Raw genomic sequence first — 24,810 nt, forward strand, 5'->3', positions numbered from 1 at the left:
CCTAAATTATAATTCCCGGCCACAAAGGAGTTCAGAAGTCAAGATAGAAAACAAGCGACAGTTGCAAGCATCAATCCTTCTACTGAAGGTCTGCGTTTTATTTCTTTTATAGGCACATTGCAGTCTGATAACACCTTTGGCAGCAATCAAGGAAAAGTCTAATGTTTTGGAGTAAATTAATAATTCTGCAATTGCTGTGGTCCGCAACCGATACTATTTCAGTTAGTGGTCGTTTGGTCGAGACGCTTAATTTTCCCCATCCGAAGATGAATTTGAACATAAGTACAGTTTTTCAAATTTTTCCTGGTCAGTTAAAAGATCAGACTTTCCGACCACGTTATAAAAGTCAGAACCATCCATCAATTGGAAGTCAATTAGGTTTAGTAACTTCTGCACATAGCTTGACTTCCTGATATCATCAATGATTAGTTTCTTGGATTTTGGATTTTCATTTCTCTCGTCAGCTGTATCGAATCCATTTGTCACTTCGTCGATCGTAGACGATTTTTCATGTCTATTCATAGAAATGTAGGCGTCAATCAGCTTGAACCGTTCGACTTCCGACAAAACTTTCTTGGTGGCCTCAATGTATCGTTCAAAGACGTTTGGAGTGAAATGTAGGGCTTCGAAACAGTTTTTGGCGTCCGGTAGGTGTTTCTTCAAATTCTACACAAATAAATATATTGTAAAATTTCATATTTTATGAACGTAATACCGATATAAAATGACTTACTTGTACCGTAGCCTTTCGAAGTTCCAGATTATCAACATCATAGGAGAATGCAAAAAGTCTTAAAAGATCGCCAAGTTCCATACCATTTATACGAGTTTTTAGGAGCTCCAAGCAGATGACGATGATCGATTTCATATTACACTTAAGACCAAACTGGAATAGGCACATTATTTTATAATTAGAATACTTCTGAAATTCTTTTTCGTCCTTGCTATAGGCATATTGAAGAAACTTGTTGAAAGTGTCTGGATCAACAAGAGTATCGCAATTTATAATCAAAATGTGGTCCTTTAGAAGCTTCTCCCAAAAATATTCTGAAACACTAGCCAGAATGATTTTGTGGCAATTAAATGTTTCGAGTCCGACCGTAATGCTGCAATCAGAGAACTCGCCAGTCTCCAAAAATTTCAGATAATCTGTATCCTTCCTGGAAAGCGGGGACTCATTTGAAAAGTGACAAAATTTCAACAGAATTTTACTTACACGGAATTCATTTTTGACTTCTTTTAGTTTCGAGTTTAAATCACACGCGATAGTAGTCTGAAAGATTAAATATAGTGATTTTTTATTGCGTAGATTAAGATTTGTTCTAAAAACAAATTATTAATTAGATTAAGTTAAAACTTTATTTTTAAATTAAAAAATTAATTTAGTTATTTTGCTGATATATTAATACCTTAATTATGAAATACATACAGTTAGTCAATAAAGTATTTGTTGCTTTCTAAAGAATGCTATAAACAGAATTGTAAAACCAACTCAAATTTTATATTCAAAAAAGTATTCGTGACACCATAAAATAATAAGAACTGTTTATATTCAGTTCTTATTATTATAACTGCAAAACCAAAATTTAAACATGATGGCGGTTCCGTCCTGGGGATGTAGTCAGGTCGAAGAGCGAAAAATTTGGTTTTTTACAAAAAATTAGGAATGCTGATACATACATACATATGTATTTAAATATACTGAAGGAAAATCTCCACTCCAGTGCTGCTAAATTGGGTCTGAAATCAAAAATTTAATTTTTTAACAAGGCAATGACCCTAACCATGCGGCTTGCAAAGTCGAAATATGGCTGTCGTACAAAACAAAACGAATCCAAACGCATCCGCAGAGCCCAACCGTCAACCCCATCTGAAATTTGGGGTTGACCCTAAGCTCAAATTCCGGGAAGATACGATTTCGTGGAAAAATAATCTCAAAAAGGTATTATTTGAAGAGAAACGAATAATTTTTGATGTAAGATTTCTTAGTTTAATGAAAAACGCAGCAATGGACCTAGCTTTATGAATGTGTTGGTTATATTTTTAAGGTTAAAATAGTGTGTAATTCAAAACAAAATCTTAAATGAAATTGATTTTATTTGATAGCTTTACAATGATTTTATAAAGAAAAATAACATGCAGTGTACCAAATAACTAAACTTTGAAATTTAATTTAACTTTATGACTGCTTGTAAAACAATCGTTTTTTTTTTAAATTTGGCTTTAATTTATTTTCACAGCAGATTTTTCAAAGAAAATACGTTTGCAAATATGTACAATATGAAAAGAAAATCAAATCTAGCACAAAATCTAACATTATTTACGGGGAAGTACCTTTTTCTAAAGAACAAAAAACATCGCAAAAGGAGAGATTTTTAACACAGTCAAATATGCATAGAATTAAGCTTTGATTTTTCATTCCTTCTCTTTGAATTCATTTGATTTTCTTTTTTCACTTATTCACTTCTTTTCAATTTACAGAATACTCACTTACCAAGACAACCGCTCCGTAGACTGGGCTAATCCAAAAAGAATTCAATCAGTAGCGTATATCGATTAAGTTGCCACGATTGGTTTTGACTGAACCACCTATCAATAAATTGTCAGAACCCTTATCGATATATTAGAGATTGTACATTCGTATGTAATTTGGCACAGGGCATTTCTTAAATAAATCCGTTTCTTAAATAAATAAAAATGAATTATAAAATATATTTGTATATACACAGTGTTTGTTGTTTTATTATTAATTTTATTATTTTTTTTATTTATTACCAAAAATGTAAACTTCTGTAAAGTAAAGTTTAAAAGTGGCGCCATCTGCATAAAAGCTTTTATTCTTTTGATATGTTTAGCTTTTAGTATAATTAACTTAACAATATCCTTTTAAATTTAGGTTTACGTCTATTTAAAAGTATGAAATAATAATATGTTATCATCTAATGACCTATTTTAAACTAAATAGAAACTAATGCCCGGTAGAAGCCCATGGAAAGGGGATCCCCGCAAAATCTCCGACAACAAGAAGCTGGAGTCACGGTTTGACCACAAGCCAATTTAGTAGTTTATTGCTACTGTGTTTATTATTACTGTGATATTTAAAGGGTAACATTTAGCATTGTTCCTTATCACATATTATTTTTAAGGAATAATAACAATTATCAATTAAACAATAAAAACTGCGGACAAAAACAAATAACTGACAGCATAAGCTTTTAAATTAAAATATAAAGAAATGGTTCATGATTTTAAAGTAAAAAAATCGAAAATATATGTCAGTATTTTAACCAAAGTTTTGAAAAATATCGCGAAAATGGATTGTTATGCCAAGCAAGTTTGTATTTTTGCAAAAATAAAGCCAACATTGAATACAGTAGTTGTTAAGAAACTAAGAGTTTTTAATTGCCATAGATTAAATAAACCGCTGCAGTTCTATTTCCAAGTTTTTATTCCGAATTCAAATAAAAATCAAATCAACTCCGCAACAAAACCACTCCCAATGCAAGAAGTACCAACTTAACTACAAAAGCTTGAAGCTACAAAAGTTCTACAAAAAAGCTCCCAAAAGCGCATGCGAAACCAAACAAAATATAAACTGCTGATATACCCGCCGCTGCTCATCCGTCATTGTCTTTGGCCCAACAGTAGTCTTGATTGTAACACCAACTAATATATGATTATTGAAAAGGAAATGGAAAATTGGCAAATAAACTTGACATTTACTAAAAATTATATGAAGTTAATTAATTTAAAGCTTCTGAACGGTGGACTAACCGAAATGTTTCTGTCTGGTAACGCTTGTCAAATAAATAATAAACTGAAGCACACTTTTAGGCTGATATAGATTATGCTTCTGGACACTGTCTATATTTAGAGGAATATTAACGGTATCTTTAACCCCCACTGCCATAGATTGGCAGATCAGGCAGACTGCAATGGTCATCTGGGCTGTGCTTTTCTGCATGGTGAATGGCTGGGCTCTTTTATACCCAGGTCTTATCAGACCAAAACACTTGCCAACAGAGACTCTCTTTTCTACTAGCTGCTTTTCGAAAATTTTTACCAGAGTTTCTCTTTCCATTATTTCATTCACTTCATTTTTCCGTTAATTGATTAAGTTTTTACTCATAAGTTGGTTTTGATGGGTGCTCGAAGACAACTAGGTGCTAAATCTTTATTCATTTAAATTTATATTTCGACTAAATGAGTTTGGTTTCGTTTTGCTTATTTTGCGAGTAAAGTTAGGGCTGTAAATTTGACTAGAACTCATCTTGGGTGACAAGCGATTCACGATTCAAAATTTACGCTAATGAGGTAGCGGCGGTTGTTGTCTAACTCTGATTTACTTTCCAATTGGAATTTCTCAGGAGTTGCCTTAAGATTAGGTTCCTTACATGGTAGAGTTGTGTGTGTTTAAGGGAGCAGGCTTATCCATGTTAAAAATCATAAAATAATGATCAAATCCGAAGAAGAACCCAAGATGAATCCAAAATAACAAGAACGTTGCGAGTTTAACTTAAATTTTAAACAGTTTATTCGTGTGGGCACACAAAAACTAATTCATAAAAATAATAAATAAATTGAGAGGTGTACTAAAAATAAACATTGGTAGTCAGAAATACTTGATGCTCCGATCCGGGGCATCTTTTCACTGGCATCTGCTCCCCCGCGGCTCCAAATTTGACTAAAATTAGCATTCCGCTCTGTTTGTGTTTTTGTTTTTCTTTCTTTTCTTTTTTTTGGATTGTGAATGGATTTGTTAGTTTGATGGTTTCATCTAGAACTTGAGACCAGCCTGGACATCGGACATGATGTTGGCAGACTTCTGCAGCTGCTCCACTTCGGTGGGTGTCAGGATCTGCTTGACCACGGAGGTCACACCGTTGGCGTTCAGGATGCAGGGCAGCGACAGGAACACGTCCTTATCGATGCCATGTTCGCCCTTTAAGATAAGAAATCTAATATTAGAAAACATTTCCTATAAAGTTACTTTTAAGAACTTACCAAAACGGAGGTGGAGACGGCGGCCACGCTGCTCGTGTTGCGCAAAATGGCCGAGGCCAAGGAAGCGGTGCTGAGGCCAATGGCCCAGGAGGTATATCCCTTTAGCTTGATCACCTCGTAGGCGGAATCCACCACCTGCTTGTGCAGCTCGTTCCACTTCTCTGGATCCTCACCAGTGCCCAAAGTTGGGTTCAATTCACGCAGACGCACACCGGCAATATTCACTCCCGACCAGACGGGCACGGAGCTGTCACCGTGCTCGCCAATGATCCAGCCGTGGCAAGAGGTGGGGGCCACTCCAAGACGCTGCGACATCAGGAAACGGAAACGGGACGAGTCCAAGTTGGTGCCACTGCCAATCACGCGGTTTTTGGGCAGACCTGACAGCTTCCAGGCCACGTAGGTCATGATGTCCACGGGGTTGGACACCATCAGCAAGATGGTATCGGGACTGTACTGTAAGTGGAATGAGATGGGTAATTGATAAGTAGAAAGGATATATTTCTTTAACTTTGTTAACTTACCTCCACCAACTTGGGGATGATGTTCTTGAGGATGTCGGTGTTGCGTTGCACGAGGGATAGGCGGGACTCGCCCTCCTTTTGGCGCACGCCAGCGGTCACGATGCACAGACGTGAGTTGGCCGAGGCGGCGAAATCGGTGCTGGCCGTGATCTGGGGGTTCTTCAGAAAGTTGGAGCCATGCTGCAGATCCATGAGCTCACCCTGCAGCTTGTCGTTGCAGACATCGATGAGGCACACCTCCTTGGAGACGTTCTGAGCCAGGATACTGAAGGCGCTGGCCATGCCCACCTGACCGATGCCTACAATGGTGACCTTGTGTCCGGAGCTGGGGAGCACCTCGGCAACCTGAGCCAACAGACTGTCCTTAATGGCGGCCATTGCTAAGGAGTTAGAAAGGAAAATTAACCCATTAATATTCAGTAAGAAATCAAAATAGGTTTTCCCCCTAAGAGATTACCCATTTGTAGTGCCATCACGTGCCTATGATTTAGTTAAAACATTCACAAGTTTTTTGGGGAAACTCTTTTCCTCACACAGACACACACATACAGACATACTGCTTAGTTGGCGTTCTTTAACCTTCACGAAGGTCGTATTAATGAGAAAAAAGCGACATCGCCACAACACGCAACCGGACCGAATCGTCAACATTGCCGAAAAAATTAACTTGTGATATATTCTGGTCTTTTATATAGCAATTCATAGAGTCACATGACACTGGCAGTCAATTAGGGTCTTCTTTTTCCACATAGATAAAATCTAATTAGGCCCAAATGGTAGTTTTATCATTGCAACAATGCGAAAATTTACGAAACTAATCCTCCGATTCAGCATTAATCGTTTCATTACTGATTTGACCAACAGTCAGAGTTACTTCCTCGAAAGTTGGTCGAGATAAGAACCTTATCGGTTAACTATATAAAGCAATTTGATTAATCCAATTATTGCAAATTCCTGATGATTAATATGACTGCCTTATAAACAACATATATTGATTCTATCACCATGACGTAGAACTAGGCTTATCGCTAATAGGAAGAGTTTGGGGGGCCAAAGTTGAGTTTGTTGCCAATGTTTGCAATATTTGTAGTTCAGATTAGATTACCTTCGATTATAAGTGCATATTGAAAGTATTATCAGTGGGAAAATATTTATATAAGCATGTGGTACGTTTTTAATTAGAATCTGCTTGAGGACGAGTGTTTTCCTAACTTGTATTACGACTGCAGTTATGAGTTCTCAAGAATTCAGGTGGGGTACGAAAAGAAAAACCCAAGAGTTCCGATGAGTTCCGCACTGACAAGTTTGAGATACAAAAAAGTGAGAAAAAATGTCACAAAGATACATAAACTAGATAATGATTTATGGCTCAGCGATCATGGTTTATTTTTATTTAGAACTCGTGGCTATATAAGTATGGCTAAAAAATAGGTGATTGTTTTTTGTTAAAGATTTATAAGTGAAAAATAAAGTTGATCTTAAAATTGTCCTTCTTTTTTTCTATATTTTTTGACATATTAACTAATATTTAAGTGGCATATTAATATTTCCTACCCCCACTTGTTGCAAGCTTTTTAAATGTACCATAAATTTGGGCCTACGTATGACCTTCTCTCAAAGTCAAATGCGGTTGTTCCACTTTACTGGGCGGCGTGTCGACGTCACCCCGTCGAATAAAGTGGCAAACAGCTGTTCACGACACGGCGCATGCTCTCAATGAAAACGAAAGTGAAAGCCAATTGTACGCCCAATCGTCACCGCTCCTCTCACCCCTCAGAAAACCCCGGAAATTCCGCCCAACCCCACTAACGTTACAAGTGCGGAAGGCCAAGGGCGAGGTTCGTTTTTTTCGGAAACGACCGTTGCACTTGACCCTTGAAAGTTGAATGCACTCTGATGAGGCAGGAAGTTTATGCTACTAGTCAGGACTACTAAAATCTAAGATCTCCTGCACAGTCACTAAAATATATTTGTGTTGCATGCTAGTTTTGCTTACTTTTGGATTGGTTTTTGTTTTTAATTCACTTTTTTGTACACTGGATTATTTTTGGGCGCCTCTGGCTGTTGAGGTCGTCGACGTTCCGTTCACTTTGCGCGTTCGTTGCGAACTGTTTGCACTTCAAGCGGACTGCTTTGGAATTTAGCTGCCGCCGCTGGATTTTGTAGCCTCCGCAGCCGCTTTTTCTCTCACTACCTATCTCGCTCTTTCCTTGACTGGCAGAACACTGAGAAAAATCTTCCATATTGTCTGTGCATAAGAATAAGACGAAGGACGAAAGTCCTTGAGAACTTCAAAAATAATAACAATGCAAAATATATGAAATGCCAAAAAATAACAAGTCTTGCCTTTCAAATAAATTTAAAATTAAATTAAAGTACAAATATTTTTATAAAAATAAGGTTTTTTTCACAACATCTAAAAAATTTCTATCTTAACTTATTTTTAGTAAGTATTATAATTCCATATCCATAAATTTTCTCCAAGTGTAGGCAGCTGTTTTGGCCCTCTCTGCCAGCTGCGCCAGGATGAATGACGAAACGGCCTCTGAGGCGTTGTGAAAGTGAGCGAGCGTTGCTCTCTCTCGCTCATCCACCGCCTGTGTTTGTTGGTGTTGCTCTCTCCAGAGTTTTTTGGCTCCATTCGGCCAAGTTAGTCAAGGTGACCTTTGCTGGTTTTCCTTACATTTTTCCTCTATTTATAGCCGACACGTTTTCGGGTTATTTTCCGGGATTTGCAATTGTGGATAGGGTAGGGAGTGGAAGTGGAGTTGTTGGATAATTCCTCATTTACAATTCCCCTGCGGCATAAATTACTTTTTGATCTTAAATTCTGAGCTTGTTCCATTTTCCTGAGAAGGTGGTTGTTTGTTTTAGCCTCGTGACAGCCAGCTGAGGATCTTTTCAGCCGACACGTGCCCAAGATCACATATATTTTCCAATTATTATTAGGTATAAATGTATGTATGTATGTGTGTAAGGCTAATTTTGGCCAACTGCCCAGTCGTACGGCTGCAGCGCTGGCTGCTGCAGTTAAATTGGCTAACAGATGGTCCCGAGGGATTAGGTCAGCTAAGAAAATACCCTGTACTGTAAGTAGCTGGTGCTATATAAGTGGGAGATTAACCTGGTTTCTCATTAGCATGTTAAAAAAAATCTTATAATCTGTTATTAGTAACAGAAAATCTCCCAATTAACCATTAAATATTATTATATTATTATTTTTATAATTATTTATAAATTTTGTATTATTTATTAGTATTGAAAACATTTTTTCAAGTGTAAGGTAAGTATTTCACACATGTTAACCTGGATTAAGGCCGATTTTCGCTAATTACTTTGAAGACGTCATCGCCTGGTCTTTTGGACTTGCAATATGAAAAGAGAATTTCAGAGAGAAACCCCATAAAGAATCTATAGAGTAAAATATAAGCGGAAGGAGATCCCCAGAGAGAAGTTGCCCCACCAGTTTGCCGGCGTTCGTGACTGCAAACACATTTCACAGACTGACACTCTCGATCAGTGAATCACTGCACTCAGCTCTCTGGATTTTCGCAACTATTCTCGTTTAATACGTCATCATTGTGGCCGCTTGAACTTGAGCTAAATCAAGGGGGAATGGGCAAAATGGGGTGCCAATGTGAGGTTTATTGCTCTCTCAATGTCGCTGCAATTTAACGCAATCGTTGTGAAAGTGTCGGTCGTGATGGTGACCCACTTTTTGAATTGACCCAAGTCAATGTCAATGCACTTCCTCTTGCCTCTCTTACTGCTTCATACTTTTCCCCTTTTTGGGGTCATGACGTCGTCTCGCCCTTCAATTGTGAAATGCGGTTAAGAGTGAGTTACCAGCAAATGCTCACATATGCACTTCTCGAAACTCGTTTTGTATGGGTCTGGGTTTGTTGAACTTCATTGTTTATGTCTATAACATTGTTATGATTTATTTTCTCGGAATTTCTATTGAATGGCAGAGGCTTACTCAGCGGTGGGCAAGATAAAGCTATTCAGTTCTTAATTGTGTCTATTTTTAAAGAATTTAAGTTTGCACCTATGAGCAGTTCCTACTGTTGCTAGTCGAAGAAGATTTTGTGACAGTGTTATGATTTTATATATAGTTCTCATAGTATTATTTTCTGGAATTTGAAACAATAACAAAATAGTAGCTCAGCATAGTTTACAGTTGCAAAGTTGAACGGCATTTACTTTTAATAAAAAGCTGGCGCCCTCTAACGGAATACTCTAAAAACAGTTGCGCTTGGCAAAACGTCCACTAGAGGCGCTAGCCTACGTAGTGTAGAATAAAATGGTTATGTAGATAAATTTTGGTAAAATTATTAATAAGAACAATTTGTGGTAACTTAAACAGTTTAAAAATTTAGAAAAATTAAATGAAAAAAACATTTTGTTAAAATAGTTAGAATTAAAAGTTCACCACCAAAAAGGTACTAAAGATTTCAAAATCATCAAAAAGTTAGGTCAGAAGACTTAATGCTAGGAAAATAAGAAAAAAAACTGTAAATCTTCTTGTAGAATTGAAATTAATAAATTGCGTTTTCAACTAGCACATTCAGCTTTTGTAAATATTATTGATATAACCTCTATAAAACCAAGTCAAGCTTCCCATATTACGCAAAATGTTCGATGTATTGGCCAGATTAGTCAGAACAAACATTTCTCATGCTCCGCGCTCCCAATCTTCTAGAGCTCTGCGTGCCGGACTGAAAAGTGAGAGATGCCCCGGGCAAACGATAGTGCAAAACTCCCGGCCAAAAAGCAACCCAAGGCGTTGTTATCAACGCCGGGGAATCTGATTAGAGCCAGAGTATTGCAGGCCAAGAGTGTGTGTAAGCCAAGTGGCAGGAACCGACTCCATCCTCTGCACGCAATCGAGGGAAGATGTCGCTGCCCCAATGCACATTAATATTCAAAAATTGCGTTTTTATGCTAATTCTCACACACAACGTTGGGGCCGAACTAAATGGCCAACCTGTCGATAGATTACTCAATGACAAGCAAGAGGCAGTAGCAGCGGGAGCTGGGGAGGATTGAGGATGCACAACTCTCCAAAAAGAAGAACCCACAGTGCACTGGCATAAATAGTTTATACTTTATGAAAACGAAATTACAAATTATTACCTAAAATTATGCATATAGAAACATAACATAAATTCGCGTTTCAAACTTGTTTTAATTAAATATTTCTTTTTATAAATTTTCAGCTTAACCCAAAAGCCTGAGGCGTTTCCGAATTTATGAACTTAAGTTAATTATTTTCTCTCTGTGTGGTCCAATTGGCTCAAGTAGCCTGGAGTGGTTGTTGTTGCCGTTTCGGCCAATGATGATCATCTTTCGGGTATATCGCACCTTGCCATCTTTTTGGCAGCCAACAGCCTTATTATTACTTTTATTTTTGCCAGCCAACCACGACTTTTCCCCGTATCGAACATCCAATATTACTCATACGCACCGTTGTTTATTTATGGCTAGATGCTGGTGGTGGTGCTGCTGCTGCTGTTGCTTCCACTGATGCTGTCGTTGTTGCTGCTGCTGATGTTGCCGTCGTAGTTTAGCAATAATTAAGTTGTTAAATTGTTGCACGTAAGTCAAGTTGGCCGGGACGGATGTCCGTCTTGCAGTCGCTTAGTCGGTCAGCCAGAGACCGCCTTCGTTCGTTCGGCGTTGGCCGCTTCGCTTGGTGGCTCCGCTTAATAATAATGTTCGGCTTGACTTACGATCCACGTCCTTGGGTTACTGATATATGCGATACTTAAGGTATTTATTACAAGCGATTGTAATCTCATGCCTGAATTTCTCTATATACATATAAATACATTTTTATTCTCTTTTAGCCACAAGCTGTAGCAGCAATAGCAACAGCAACAGCAACAGCAACAGCAGCAACATATTTATAGTCCAGGCTTGGTTGGCTGCATTTTTATACTAGTGATTAGCAGGGTTTAGGCACTAGGGCATACCCTGTAATTTGCCAGCTGAATGCATTAAGACGTTGCGCTGGATGCTGCCTGCCAAGCAATTAATCATCTCCTCATTGCATCTCATTATCAAGTTTTCTTTGGCATCGCCACCCCTCCTCCTTCCCCCCCTCGACTTATCTGGCATACCCCATCTTGTTTGCAGGGTATATCCTGCATATTTGCACTTGGAACCACGCCTCATTAGAGCCACGGCATTGCGCCTTTTGCCTGGTGGCATCTCTCAGCGCAGCGACCAGCGAATTATATAATACATAAACTATATCCACACACGAATACCAAGACTTGAGAGCAAGTACAGTGAAGCTAACTTTATGAGATTCTTATCTTAACTTTTATGGGACATGATAATATTATGTAAGTTTCTACATTTTTAAATTCATAGAACTGTGCGCCTAAAAATAGGCAACACATTTTGCATGCGTAAATATTTTTCTGTTTTAAAATATTTAAGTATTCGAAAGGATTTGGATTTAACTGAAATATTAATATTTATTAAGCAATTAACAGGGTAAATCATTAGTCTTCACGCCTCTAGCTTATTCAACTCAACGAAGCTGTACTGTACCTGTTCGGGAATCTCATTCCGTGGAAGACCAGACCAGTTTCCCAAGCTGGGCCGCTGCACTTGTTACGTTTTCAGTTTTGTTTTTGTTGCATGCCAAATATGCAAAAAGCTTTGGCGCATGTAATTTTCTTTTGGCCCATGCTGCACCACGTATGTGTGTGTTTGTGTTTATGTGTGAGTGTTTGTGTGTTTGCATATAATGATTATTGTAGGTACAAGTGCGAGAAATCGTGTTAGATCGCGGGTAATAAATTTAGACACCAACTATGCAAAAGGAGTCCTGTCCTGCCATGGCTAAGAAAATCCCCCACCCCTTCCTACTGCCCCCTCAAGATGCCAGCCTCATCTAAGCCAATGTACTTGCAGTACTAACCCCTTCTCCTCTTTCCTACCTTCCCCTTTCAGTTGTTGGTGCAAGTTTTAAGCACTTCCTTTTATTATATTTTATGGGCACTTGTTTTTTTTTTACCCCTCGACTGGCGACTTGAGAGGCTGCCGTCGTCGTTCGGCGGTTGTTGTCGATTTTTTATAGTCGCCTTGGTGCGTTCAAGTTGGGGGCCTTTGGCTTTAATGTCCCATTAGAGGCCTCAACTCAGACACACACACACCTGAAACGCTTGCAATGTATTTAGGGATAATAAAATTAATGCGAGGTCATCGCTAGTTAGGCTAGTTATAATGAGCAGCGGATGGGAAACAGGAATCGGTAACAGAACTTAATTCCATTGGGAAAGATAAATATATCAGGCGATGATCTGTGATCTTAATTAAGTTGAAAGAGGTTTATCTCTGCTAGTTTGGATTTAAATATCAGTAGAAAAAAGTATCTGAAGGATAGCATTCTGTTTTTATTCAGTTTATTAAAATTCACATGCCTTGGGGGTTTCTCTCTGCTACTGGAATTTCTAAAATGAAATCTACAGCTAAATCAAAAAGTATTTTAATTATAATTGAATATGGAACACATACATACATATATAAGAATAGATTTCTTTTTCTATGTTTGCCTGTGTGTATTGATTTCCCCTCGAGCATATCACTCACGCTCCATTGACCCAAGCAAATTCAATTCAATTATATTGGTTCTTTCTGTGAATCATTTAGCAAAATGTCGCTTAGGTTCCCCCCACACACACACAAACAGGCACATATAACTCATAACTCCCACACACACACATACATGTACATTCTCACTGGGCAAAAAATGATTCGTTTGGCAAACCTTTTTTCTGCCTGACATTTTTCCATGCCATTAACGACAACTTGAACCAAAACAAAACTGTTTTTTCTTCTTTTTTTTGGTTGTGTTTGTTTGTTTTTTGTTTGCCCGCTGCGGTTTTCTACTTTTCTGCCTTATGACTTTTCACCAATGCACTCGACTTGGCCCGAATGGCTGGGCCCGGTGACTCCGTAAGTGAATGGCTGGCCCTTACTGGAGAACCGAAAAGACTCGGAGCCACGGCGTTGTTATTAGTAGATGTCATATTAGAGCCAGCCACCAAGAAACCGCAGCCAACAATAAAAAGCAGTCAGAGCCTAGACCAACTTCACTTTTAGCCACGACATTCAATTTTAACGCGGCATGGGGCAGGCTAAAAGATAGGGGCAAAAATATATAGTTAGATTGGTATAGTTAGGGTTTTGGACTGGAGTATACTTAGTAAAATATTTTTTAGTTATCAAACGAAGAATAATTAGGTAATCTTATTAAGAAGAGTTTTTTTTTCTTAGGACAAAATATCTAAATAATTATTAAAAACTAGAGGGAATATTTAATATATTTACCAAAGATTAATCAATTTCTGTTCAACCTTCCTTATAAGCCCCATATACCCTTTGTCAAATCACAAGTACTGAGCATAGAAAAAACGAAAACAGTTTGCAGTTTCAATTTTGCAATTGCCAATTGAATCGGAGTTGCTGAAAAAGTTTGTTTGTCGACTTCGATAACATTTCGACATTTGCTGGCTTTAATTGAATTGCCATCAGAGCGAAAAGCCTCTAAAGACTGCAGACTGCAGACTGTAGAGCAGGTGAAATCGAAATCGAAATGGAAAGTTTCTTCTGGCCTATCTCTACAGCCGCCATCCATTCTCGATGGGAGCGGCGCGATTGAAAGTCGAGAAACTGTCGGATTGAGCATTTTGACCAGCTGGTTATACTAATTAGATTGGAGTGAAGCGAGACTCAAGGTCGCTGAGACACAAAACTGAATGCATAACAAATTTCATTTATAGCCAGCACGCAATCGACACACATCAAAAGCCAAAGGAAACTGAGAAACTGGAGTGCAGTTCCCGGCGAAAAGTCACTTTGGCAGGCTTTTAGCTCTGCCATAATTCAGTCCGATAAGCGATCTTAACTATCTACACGATCTGGACAGGCCGGACCGCTGTCGTGGCTCTCCGACTTGTTGCCAATTGCATTTTGGCTTCTTGTCGGGGTCGCCGTCGCTGTGACAATATTTGCATGCCAGCTCGCACACACTCTCGCGTCCAGGGAGCGGGATCCTCTCGAGAGGCGGTATCAGCGCCATCATCTCATCATCGATATGCCATCAATGTGGAATGGTCGCAAATTATCTGGCCTTAAGAGCGGTCTGGCTTTGGTGGCTTTAGTAAAATGCACTGTAAGGAAATGTGTTTAAGATGATTTTAAGATTTAATAATATAATTTAAAAAGTCTTGTTTCGCTGTCAAAGACGAAGTTTTCGTATTCCTTTATCTCATTCAACCCTAGCCTAGTTTGTACATTTGTTGATCGTGAAAACGGGACACACATAGTGTTCGCTAGCACTATCCTTACACAAGAGTAAGGGAGAGGTGGACTTACAATTAACTGTATATTCAGTGTGTATGCATGTATGCATGTACAATACTTGAGTGTATAATAAGTTAGTGTGACTGTTTGTTACATAGGTTAGTGCGACCGGTAGCTTCTTATTCTTTTTGGTATATCTCTAACATAAATATATTGTTAAGTATTTTTTTGAAATTTTTCTCTAAGTGCACCTCTGGGATCTTCTTCAGCTGCAGTTAACTTTCCGAAGGCGGCACTCTGTGGGATCTCTCGAACGGCTCGCTTAATGCCTTTGTGACATTTTAAGGTTCAATTTGGCTAATAATGGCGGTTCAGATAAAACGGGCTCGAAAGTGCTGATTGGCTGCTGCGACTTCCGCGAAGTCTATATGGCGTTCTAATGAACGGGTAGTTAATTGTAATGCAATACCAATATCTGGCCGGGTAATTAACGTAATTACAAGGTTTCCGATTTCGCTCAATCAGTCATCGTTTCTCTTGGCCCGTTTTGTCTGTTCCCAAATGCAATTTGTTTGCCCCGATGTCCCAGAGCCAAAAACAAATGTCTCCCCAATCGCTGGCATTTCCTTTAACCGTTGTTAGCTTAACTCGCTTTTGATTTTGTTGGCCAAACTGTTGGCCCAAATGTTATGCCAAATTGCAGCTACCGTTTGGCCTGGGTCTCTGGGGCCAGTTTGTTTGGTATCGACTTTAATCTCTTACCAACTGCCAACTGCTACCAGTGTTGCGCGAAATCGCTTTGGCAACGCTTTTTGCCAGGGAAAGGGGAAGCTTTTTGATCTCATCATCGTCATCGAGGGTTTTATCCCCCTCCCCACCTCCCCCTCTTCTTAACTCTGCAGCAACAACAACTCTTTCTTCTTTCGGGCGAAGGACATCAAACAGAAGCGGCGATCGCTTCTAATTTGCATAAACATTCGTTTAACATTTATCCCCAAAAACGTTTTCGCTGTTGTGTTTTCTTCGTTTTTGTTTTTGTTTTTGTTTTTGGTTTTCTCTTACCGCTTTTCACTACCATTCCATTCGCTCTTTCAAAAAGTCGTCATAATCTTCGGACATTTTTGGCCAAGACCAACAATTTTGGTTAGGGCTTTGCTTGCCGATTTCATTTCGGTTCTGCGATTCCCAAACCATTTAAGACCAAAATAACCGCTTTTGACAAGAAACAGCAGCATCTGCAAGAGATTCCGCCTGGCAATCATAAGCCGCAGCTACAACGGTAGCCAGAAATCGATGCTAATCTTGGCCGGGGATGAAGAAAAATGTGCCCACCAGTTCCAGTTTACTTGGAGATACCCTGGCATTGAAGAAGTCTAAGAAGGAGAAGGCTCAACGCAAAACAAATATTATACAAATATAAAAATTTAAGACATAGAAACTTTGATATGTAAAATGAATATTTTAAATATTTTTTTAGTTTATGTTTCTTTAAAACTGAATTTGTTTTGTACAGGGTACATATCAGTCTTTTCAAATAGTATTTGTTAGTTTCCAATCAAGTTCATAAAACACGAATTGAAACAGCGAATTATAAATGGAGTTGTTTTGCATTCGTCCTTCTGTCGTGTTTTCTTTATCAGAAAGGGACGGTCGATGGAATGTGAAATACAACTCAATCTGTTACTGGTTTCTTGGGGTTCTTGTGTCTTTTAAGTGGAAAGAGTAAGTTATGATAAAAAAACATTTATTGGCTTTTAATATTCAACATACTGGTCAAGTTGCCCCTTTTGATTTTGATATCGTGCAATAATCAAATAAATTCACAGTGCTGGCCTTTTCTATTTTCCTGTCCCAATCGAATCATAAGTTTTACGCCCTCTCTGAAGTAACGCCTCTTTTTCTCAGCCATAGCAAATCCCAGACGTGACAGGCAATGGACAAGGCTGCCAGCCCATGGCGACCTAAATTGGAACTCCCCGGCAAGAAAAAACAGAAACAAAATTAAACTTTGCATTCGAATTGCCATTTCTATTTGTTTGCCTGACAACGGAAACATGTAGAACAACATAAAGTTGGCAACTCGAAAGGAGTTTTTGCCAATGTGAGACTAGAAACAATCATGGCCAGTGCTGGCCAACTTTAATAACTCAATTAGAAATGGTGGGCAGCGGTTTAATTGGGGGTTTGCTAGAAGGGGTATTAGTGTAATTTTTAGACTTCTATATACTTCTTTGTCATTCAAAAAACTTAAGAAGTAATATACTTTCCTCAAAGTTCTAGACATCTGCTAATGTTTTTACCTTAAGTAAAATTAGTTAAAATTCTCAATGATCTTCCATTTCCATTAAGAACCGGCAATTGCAATAATTTGTCTTGCTCAAGTCCCACAAATACTGCAGTTGTCAACTCGGAGTTTTCCCTCCAGCTTTTCATCTCTTCCTCCCAACTGTCTCCGGTTGATTGGCGTTTGAGTTGCGCGTGCGCGTGTCTTTGGGGCGAAACAATTAATTTGAATAATTAGCAGCTAACGATGGGGACAGCAGCAACATCAACAGCAACAGCAACAGCAACACAAAAGCAACAGCAACATCAACATCAAGCAATGCAACTGCGCTGCCTGCTTTCAACTTGTCGATTGTGTCACGCCAACAGGAGTTAAGGCCAAGTCAAAGGCAAGGCGCTCTCGTCGGCAAATGGCGATATAAAAAATGCATTTGGCACTTGAGAATTTATGTGCCTGCTGCTGTTGCTGTTGGTTCAAAGATGGGAAATCTGGGGATTCGGGGAATCAAAAGAGGAGGAGAAGGAGGACCAGGACTCCGGAGTACGTCACGCGAAATGATGAATTACTCGCCGGGGACGCGCGTCAGTCTTTGATGAGGAACGACAGCGTGAAATTAGACAAAAGGGTTATGGCAACATGGCCAAATGGAGGGCACAAAGAGTTGGGGAGGTGGAGCTGCAAAAGAAGCCAGAGGAGGAGAGGGAGGTGCCATATGCCATATGTGCTGTCTGGTTGACTTTGCACTCGAGGACGACGCGCCTTGACTTAATGAAGATGACGGAGTCGCAGAGACTGGGCGTGTTTTAATCCTTCATAGGCCCAAATGCTAGGTGTTGCCGCCGATGTTGTTGCGTTTGTCATTGCAACACAGCAACACACTCTCACACATATGTATGTATATACGAGGCGTTAATTTATTACAAATTATTATGATTCCTTTTTGCGCCTGCGGTGCCTTAACTGCTTTTTTTCTTCCGCATTTTGTTGGCCAGAAACAACAACAACAACAACAACATACGAGGTGTGTTCAAAAAGTAAGGTGACTCTTCAAATTTCGCGAATTTCAAATTTTTCGATTATCGAAACCTTTTAGAAGTTATACGAGGTGTGTTCAAAAAGTAAGGTGACTTTTCAAATTTCAAATTTTTCAAATTTTTCGATTATCTTCAGTTTTGGGAACAAGAAAAAGTCACATGGGGCCAAATCCGGTGAATATGGTGGCTGAGGCATTATTGTGGTGTTGTTTTTGGCCAAAAAATCCAAATCCTTTGATCCATATTTTTCGATAGCAAAAAATCGCCGAGCTCGCAAAACAACTTGTAACTTTACGCCTCTCACAACCAAACAAAAGAGGATGTTCCATTGAAACTTGGTACAGATGTTAGGGAAGAGTGTACCAATATAACAAAACAAAAAAATCGATAATCGAAAAATTTGAAATTCGCGAAATTTGAAGAGTCACCTTACTTTTTGAACACACCTCGTACACATCAACCCTCGTTGAAGACGTCTAGACAAATGCACTCCAAAGGTTAAAATGATAAATGTCGTTTGTTGCGTTTGTGACGCGACAACTTTCATGTTGCTGCTGCTGCAGTTGCAACTGTTGCAGCAAATAACGCCGCACTGCAGCCGGGGATTTGTTTTCCCTGGCTGCATTGTTTTTCATGCAGTCGTGTGGCGTTTATTAAGTCGAGCCAGTCAACAAATTAATCAATGACGTGAGCAATTAAAGAGCCACAATAAAAACGCTAAGAAATATGGCCCAAAGGATAACAACTCTGCATTGGAGATGGTAAAATGGAATAAGTTGCAGCTCAAACTATCGTTTGGAAAGCAACTTTGACTGACAAATAGTTTGGAAATCTAAGTTTTTAAGAATTAATATCATCTACTAACATTTTATAACTTGAGTTACTTTTTCTAACGAAACGCAGCCACTTGCTTTTCCCTCTCTTTCTCTACAGATTACTACCCGATCTCCTATGGTTTTTTAGAAATATCAATTAGTGAGCTATCAATAACCGTTATAGTTCTCACCATCTCTGGTTTTCAGCGATATGTGGGAAGTTGAACTGAAAATTGGAACCTGATTTTGCATTCTAATTTCGTGTTTCTCTTAATTGTGACTATGGCAACTGCATTCGATATGCGGGAAACTAGTCCCCAGGTTCGCTGGTCGACTGCAATAACGAAAAGAAAGAAAAGAACCGCAGATGCTGTTGCTGTTGCTGTTGCTTCATCTTCATATTCATCTCGAAGCCTCAATTGGCATTCCGGGCTCGGATGTGATATGATGTGGTGAGCGTGGACCGCAAACTGCGACACCGCCAACTGCAACTGCCACAGCAACACCAACAACAACAACAACAACAACAATGCCTGGCCAGACCGCAGCAACACTAACAAGCGACTTTAGCCAAATTAAGTTGTCCAGTTTGCGGTGTACGCACAGCGGGTTGCAAATAACAATCTCCTGTTTACAGCAACCACAGCCAATGGCAACTGCAACTGCAACAGCAACAGCAACACCAAGAACAACAATTGCAAACAACACCAAACTAACAACAGCAATCAAAACTGCAAATCCAATGAGAGAGGGATACCAATAACAACGAAAAAAAAAAAGACATAGAAAAATTATTGCAACGACCCAAAAAACGCATTTAACTCATATTTCTTGCCAGTCGCCAAAATCAGTTTTTTGTTAGGATATTTTTTTCCCCTTATTTTGGCCAAGGCACCTATGTCGATTTCATATAAATTGTCAATATTTGACACATTTACGTGGCAAAGGAAAAACAACGGAAAAAAATAGAAAAAATTGATCAGGAAAACAGAAAAATATTTGTCGGCGAGTTCAGAAATTTATCAAGTGCCCAGCATAAATGAGAAAGGAAAATTTCTGAGTTCAATAAAGAAGCTGAAATACTCTAGGAAATTTCAAAATTCTATGTATATTCATTTTTAATAATCACCTTGAATTTGTCATTAAAATGGTTCAAAAACATAGATTGCTTAGCAGGAAAATTCATTATATAATGGTAGAGTATTCATAACCCTTCCCTATTCCCACGCCGCCCAATTAAAAGCACCCAAAAAAAAAAGAGATATATTAACTTAATTTTACTAGCCGCAAATATTTCTTCTGGCACATTACGAAAGCCGACACGAAGTTGTGGCTATTACCTCAACGGCGGCAACTCCGGCGGTATGGCCAAAAATTATTAACTAAAAAAGCCAGAAATTGCAAAAAGATTGCCTGGAAATTGACATTTGCTCGTTAATGTGTGCCTGCTGTTGCTGGTTAGCTAAGGAGCAACAACAACAACCAATAGCAACATCGACAACAGCAACAGCAGCTGACCAGGCTCGTTTGTCGGCATCGCATGCGACTGCCAATAATTTAGAGCTTTTAATAAAAATGTTGCTGCTGCTGCTGCTGCTGCTTGAACACCGAGACAACGTTGCAACGGCAATTCGGCGACTGTTCAAGATTTATATCATAATTTATTTATTAATTTCATTAAGTAAATTTTCATTTGATGAATGAGGCTGTCGGTCGGTCGCCTTCCTGCGGCGGTTGCCGAAATGTTTATTGTTGCTATTCCCGGCACTAAAAGAGCGACCATAAATAACAATCCCAAGAAGTTAGTGTGGGAGTTAAATTCGAGACTGAATTAAAAAAATATAATTAACCGAACAGGCTTAAGGATATACACTAATGTCCCAGCTAACTTTCGTCTTTATTTTAATTGCAAAGAAAGAAATAAAAGTGAGCTCATCAAATATTTATTTCAACATGTTTTCCCAATTTAATGGTAATTTATTGCAGGTTGCACAACGAGAAACAGAAATTCTACTTAATGATTGGGCCTCTTGAATAATAGCTGGCCATTTGGGCAAACATCAAAAAATGATTAAAAAACCATTTAAAATTATATTCAATAATAAAACATCGAATAAATTTAGCCAAAACGAAGCGAATTGTTACTAACGTTTGCGCCATCGGTTTTGGCCAAAAACAAAAACCACAAAAAAAAAAAAATGAAGAAACCATCAACCTGGTACAATGAAGAAAAATCAAAAGCCCATAAAACTGACGACTAAAATCAATTGCGACGCTAAACTTTAATACCCCGGACTAGGGGGGACTTGGCCAAAAGGTAGGTGGTTTTGCTTGGCTGTCTGCGAGACTCGACGGAAAAGCTACCAAAATTGAAGGTTTCAGTTTGGAGCTGCTGGAGCTGGAGCTGGCCAAACGAAATCGCAACGGCCTCTTGCCAAATTCAATGGATTTTACTTTTCGTTTAGCCAAAAAATCAAAAAAAAAAAAAAACGAAAAGAAAAACAACAACAGAGAATCATAGCAAAGAGTTGAAAAATCGTAGGAAAAAAAAAGAAAACCAAAGCTCGCTGCTGTCGTGACCAATTAGTGATCCCAACTGAGTGGTCGTTGAGGAGGTGCAGCGGAGGAGGGGGCGTGGCCGCGCAGGCGCACGTCAGCTATGGCCAAAGCTATAGTATAGATATAGCTCGAATATCACAGCACTGGTACGGGAATAAAGACAGCAAACCAAAGCTGCAATCGAGACCGAGTCTACACTATTAGAGTTCCACAGTCTGAGGCGCACTTTACATTCAAATATTTTGTGACACAAAACGATTTTTTTTCTGCTTTTTTTTATGTGGCTGCAACAGCGGATTTTGCTTTTGCTATTGCTGGGGGTCTCCGTTGGGTCCAGGTTGCATATTTGTTTTGGCTTTTGTCTGTGGCAAATCTCTGCCCATTTTTCTACTTGGGCGTGTTCGAGTGCCATGCGTTTGGATTCTAATACGATGACTTAGCTGTAGTCTGATATATATTAAAAATTTTATAAAAAATAAACAAATATTTAAAAACTTTACTTGGTTTTTAGTTTTATTTTTATTCCCATTTTAGATCTCTTAGAAGTTCCCGAAAACTAGTTTAGGTTACCAGCCTATGGCTGCCATTCACCTTGAAAATAAAGTTTCGTTTTGGAACTCTCACATTTATCGATAAATTTTGAATAACTGCAATTGATTTCTTATCGAATAACAATTTTTTTTTAAAGATAACAACTCTAACCAGCCAGTTGTCAAAAATTTCTATAATTTGTGCGAAAGTCTAGAAAATTATCCAAGAAAATCTTAAAAATGGATAATAATAATAATAATAGTACTTATAACCGAAATTACAGAAACACCGGTTCTGATCGTAGGCCAATGTGGTATTATAGAGCTTTTATGGAACACATGCGGATCGTAAATGAGAAAAAGGACATGGATCGTTTGCTGAAGACTCCGCTGAAGAGAGATTTACTGCCGGAGGACACTCCGCTGCCCATCTACTTGGCCTTCAAGGAACCGCGCTGCCCCAGTCCCCCAAGCCGGTGGGATAAGCCAATAGAAGAAGTTCAAAGGAAGAAAGTGCGTTTTCAAATCTGAAAGGATTCATCAATTTTGCCTTAGGTAAATTAGGTTAAAATACTCTTTTGTAAAATTTGAAATTATTAAGAGCTATATTATAGGAATCTTAGATGAACTGAGGCAATCTGAAAATGATCTTTAAATGGATTTAAAGCAAGCCATCTTCCAGTTTTTCCTTGAAAAATATTATGAAATTAAATATAAAGACATATTTCTAGGAACTAAAATGCTTATTTTTTATACTATCTTTATATTAACAGTAATTATGAGCTAGTAGTAGTAAGTATGAGCTCTTGATGTGGGGAAATCCGTTCGAATCTGAAAGTTAGGACCCTTACTAAACTGGCAGTAAGCGTTTAAACTTACTTCAGGATAAATCATATTCACTATTCATAGAGACCTGAGTCTGTGTACAATAAATAAGCATAAAGAAGTTTTGAATACAATTTAAGCAAAATTCCTATCAAATGAGTAGAAATAATCGGGTCCCTAATGCCTCCTCCTCCGCCTCCGCCACGGAACGGAACCGCAACGGGCTGCGGGCTTTGCCCCAGACCATTCGCCATCCACAAAACCCATACAGAACCCTAGACGAGGAGCTTCGGGACATGGTCTTAGCCAGTAATCAGGCTCGCGAGAAAAAGGCCATGGATCGTTTTCTAAACACAAAACTAGAGCGGGATAAACTACCAGAGGACACTCCTTTGCCCATTTATTTGGCATATCGGGAGCCCCGAAAACCAAGTCCTTGCAGCAGGTGGGATAAGACAAGGCCTAAGAAAAACAAGTAATTTTTATTTTTTATTTCTGAAAATATTTATTTTAATATATTATATTACTTGAAAGATCTTCAAAACGGCAGACTTGCCCAACAGGCAGCGTGTCAGGAGTAGCATTGCCTCCACCACCAGCACGAAGAGGAACAGCAATAATAAGATCAGCATCAGCACCAGACACAGCAACATCATAAAGCGCAGCAGCTCCCATGACTCATTTCGGCTGATGTGCGCGACATTAAGAGACATGGCTCAGGCAAACGAAACATCAAAAGGGGAAAAGCGGAAAAACACAACGGCCACGAATCCAAAACACTCACTTGACTTGAAAATCTGCAGAGGAATAACTGACAGTCTACACAAGCAGCACTAATTGCTGTAAAATTGCAAAAAGTCGGCCCGACCAGGAGGGGGGGACTTTGGGCAGACATAGAACAACAGGGGAACACAAAAATCACAGCAGCAAAACAACTGGTAGTGTGTTTAAAAAAAAATGTTAACGGAATGAATGCAACAAACGAACGAATGTGCAACGAAACAAGCAACAGCAGCAGCAGCAGCAGCAGGAACAGCAGCAACATGAAGCCGCAACAGCAACACAAGCTGCAAACAACTCAATTAACACAAACAACCAGCCAGAGAGAAACGCGCAAAAGTTGCTATGCCCAGCCGACCACGCCTCCCAGCCGCCCTTTTTTTCCCCCATGACCAAAAACCCCTTTGAGCCTCATTTTCTGGACACTTTTTTTTCGGCCCCTGGGCAATGCAAATGCATGCAACTCGGTTTTTGCGGCAAGCAACATTTCTTTTGGCAGTGAAATTAAAGTGAGTGCCATAAACATAATTAGAGAAGTAATCATATATAATTTTTAAGTAATTTTAGATTTTAAGTGTAACAGAATTTAAGAACAAAAGAATAAGATATTAACTTATTCGTTCATTAACTCAATGTAAGTTACTTAAAATGTTAAATTATATTTAAAAACATAATTTAAAGTCTTTTCAATTTCGTTATTACTGCTTCTGATTCTTGTTAAAGAAGAACTATTCTATATATTAAAGCCTTGTACTAACTATTTTCAGGTTTAAAAGATAAGTTAATACCTTTTAACCCACCTACAATTACACACAAAAGTTAACCTTTGAGGCAAAAAACTCCATGACTATTGGCATTTATGATTTATGAGCCTGAAGCGCTTTCAGTAGATTAGCAAACTGTCTAATTTGTTGCATCCACATCGACAGCCACATTGTGGCAATCAAAGGAGAATGTTCCTTTCTTCGGGATCACTTTGTTTGGCTCGTCAAGAGATGCCGCCACAGAATCGGAGAAGTGAGTCTTGAGTGGCGATTCCTGCGGAGTGGTAAGAGCGGGTTAACTTAAATTGCTAATACCTGACATTGGAATGTTTTTAGCACTTCAGTTGTGTTTGGACAACAGCAACAATGG

The 24,810-nt window shown here is 38.8% G+C and overlaps 3 protein-coding genes across 5 annotated transcripts; 1 reads left to right on the plus strand and 2 right to left on the minus strand.

Moving 5' to 3' along the window:
* Positions 1-2,529, minus strand: LOC108114049. Of its 3 annotated transcripts, XM_017224802.1 has the most exons (5): positions 2,495-2,515; positions 1,685-1,740; positions 1,217-1,273; positions 734-1,160; positions 1-666 (listed from the first exon to the last, which is right to left on the minus strand). In XM_017224802.1, exons 3-5 carry the CDS (start codon positions 1,225-1,227, stop codon positions 247-249), a joined length of 858 nt encoding a protein of 285 aa, XP_017080291.1. In that variant the 5' UTR covers positions 1,228-1,273; positions 1,685-1,740; positions 2,495-2,515; the 3' UTR covers positions 1-246. The 3 variants fall into 3 exon arrangements, with proteins under 3 accessions (XP_017080291.1, XP_017080289.1, XP_017080290.1); XM_017224800.1 differs by lacking the exon at positions 1,685-1,740 and having other exon boundaries at positions 2,495-2,529; XM_017224801.1 differs by lacking the exon at positions 1,685-1,740 and having other exon boundaries at positions 2,491-2,512.
* Positions 2,530-4,510: 1,981 nt separating this feature from the next.
* On the minus strand, positions 4,511-7,661 carry LOC108114679 (L-lactate dehydrogenase). Its single transcript, XM_017225769.1, has 4 exons — positions 7,525-7,661; positions 5,529-5,908; positions 5,005-5,460; positions 4,511-4,942 (listed from the first exon to the last, which is right to left on the minus strand). Exons 2-4 carry the CDS (start codon positions 5,904-5,906, stop codon positions 4,778-4,780), a joined length of 999 nt encoding a protein of 332 aa, XP_017081258.1. The 5' UTR covers positions 5,907-5,908; positions 7,525-7,661; the 3' UTR covers positions 4,511-4,777.
* Positions 7,662-22,959: 15,298 nt separating this feature from the next.
* Positions 22,960-24,350, plus strand: LOC108114021. Its single transcript, XM_017224768.2, has 3 exons — positions 22,960-23,371; positions 23,431-24,185; positions 24,244-24,350. The coding sequence occupies exons 1-2, from the start codon at positions 23,052-23,054 to the stop codon at positions 23,552-23,554; spliced, it is 444 nt and encodes a 147-aa protein (XP_017080257.1). The 5' UTR covers positions 22,960-23,051; the 3' UTR covers positions 23,555-24,185; positions 24,244-24,350.
* Positions 24,351-24,810: the final 460 nt, after the last annotated feature.

The sequence above is a fragment of the Drosophila eugracilis genome, unplaced genomic scaffold (genome assembly GCF_018153835.1).
Source record: "Drosophila eugracilis isolate 14026-0451.02 unplaced genomic scaffold, ASM1815383v1 contig_2154, whole genome shotgun sequence".
Classification (NCBI taxonomy): domain Eukaryota; kingdom Metazoa; phylum Arthropoda; class Insecta; order Diptera; family Drosophilidae; genus Drosophila; species Drosophila eugracilis.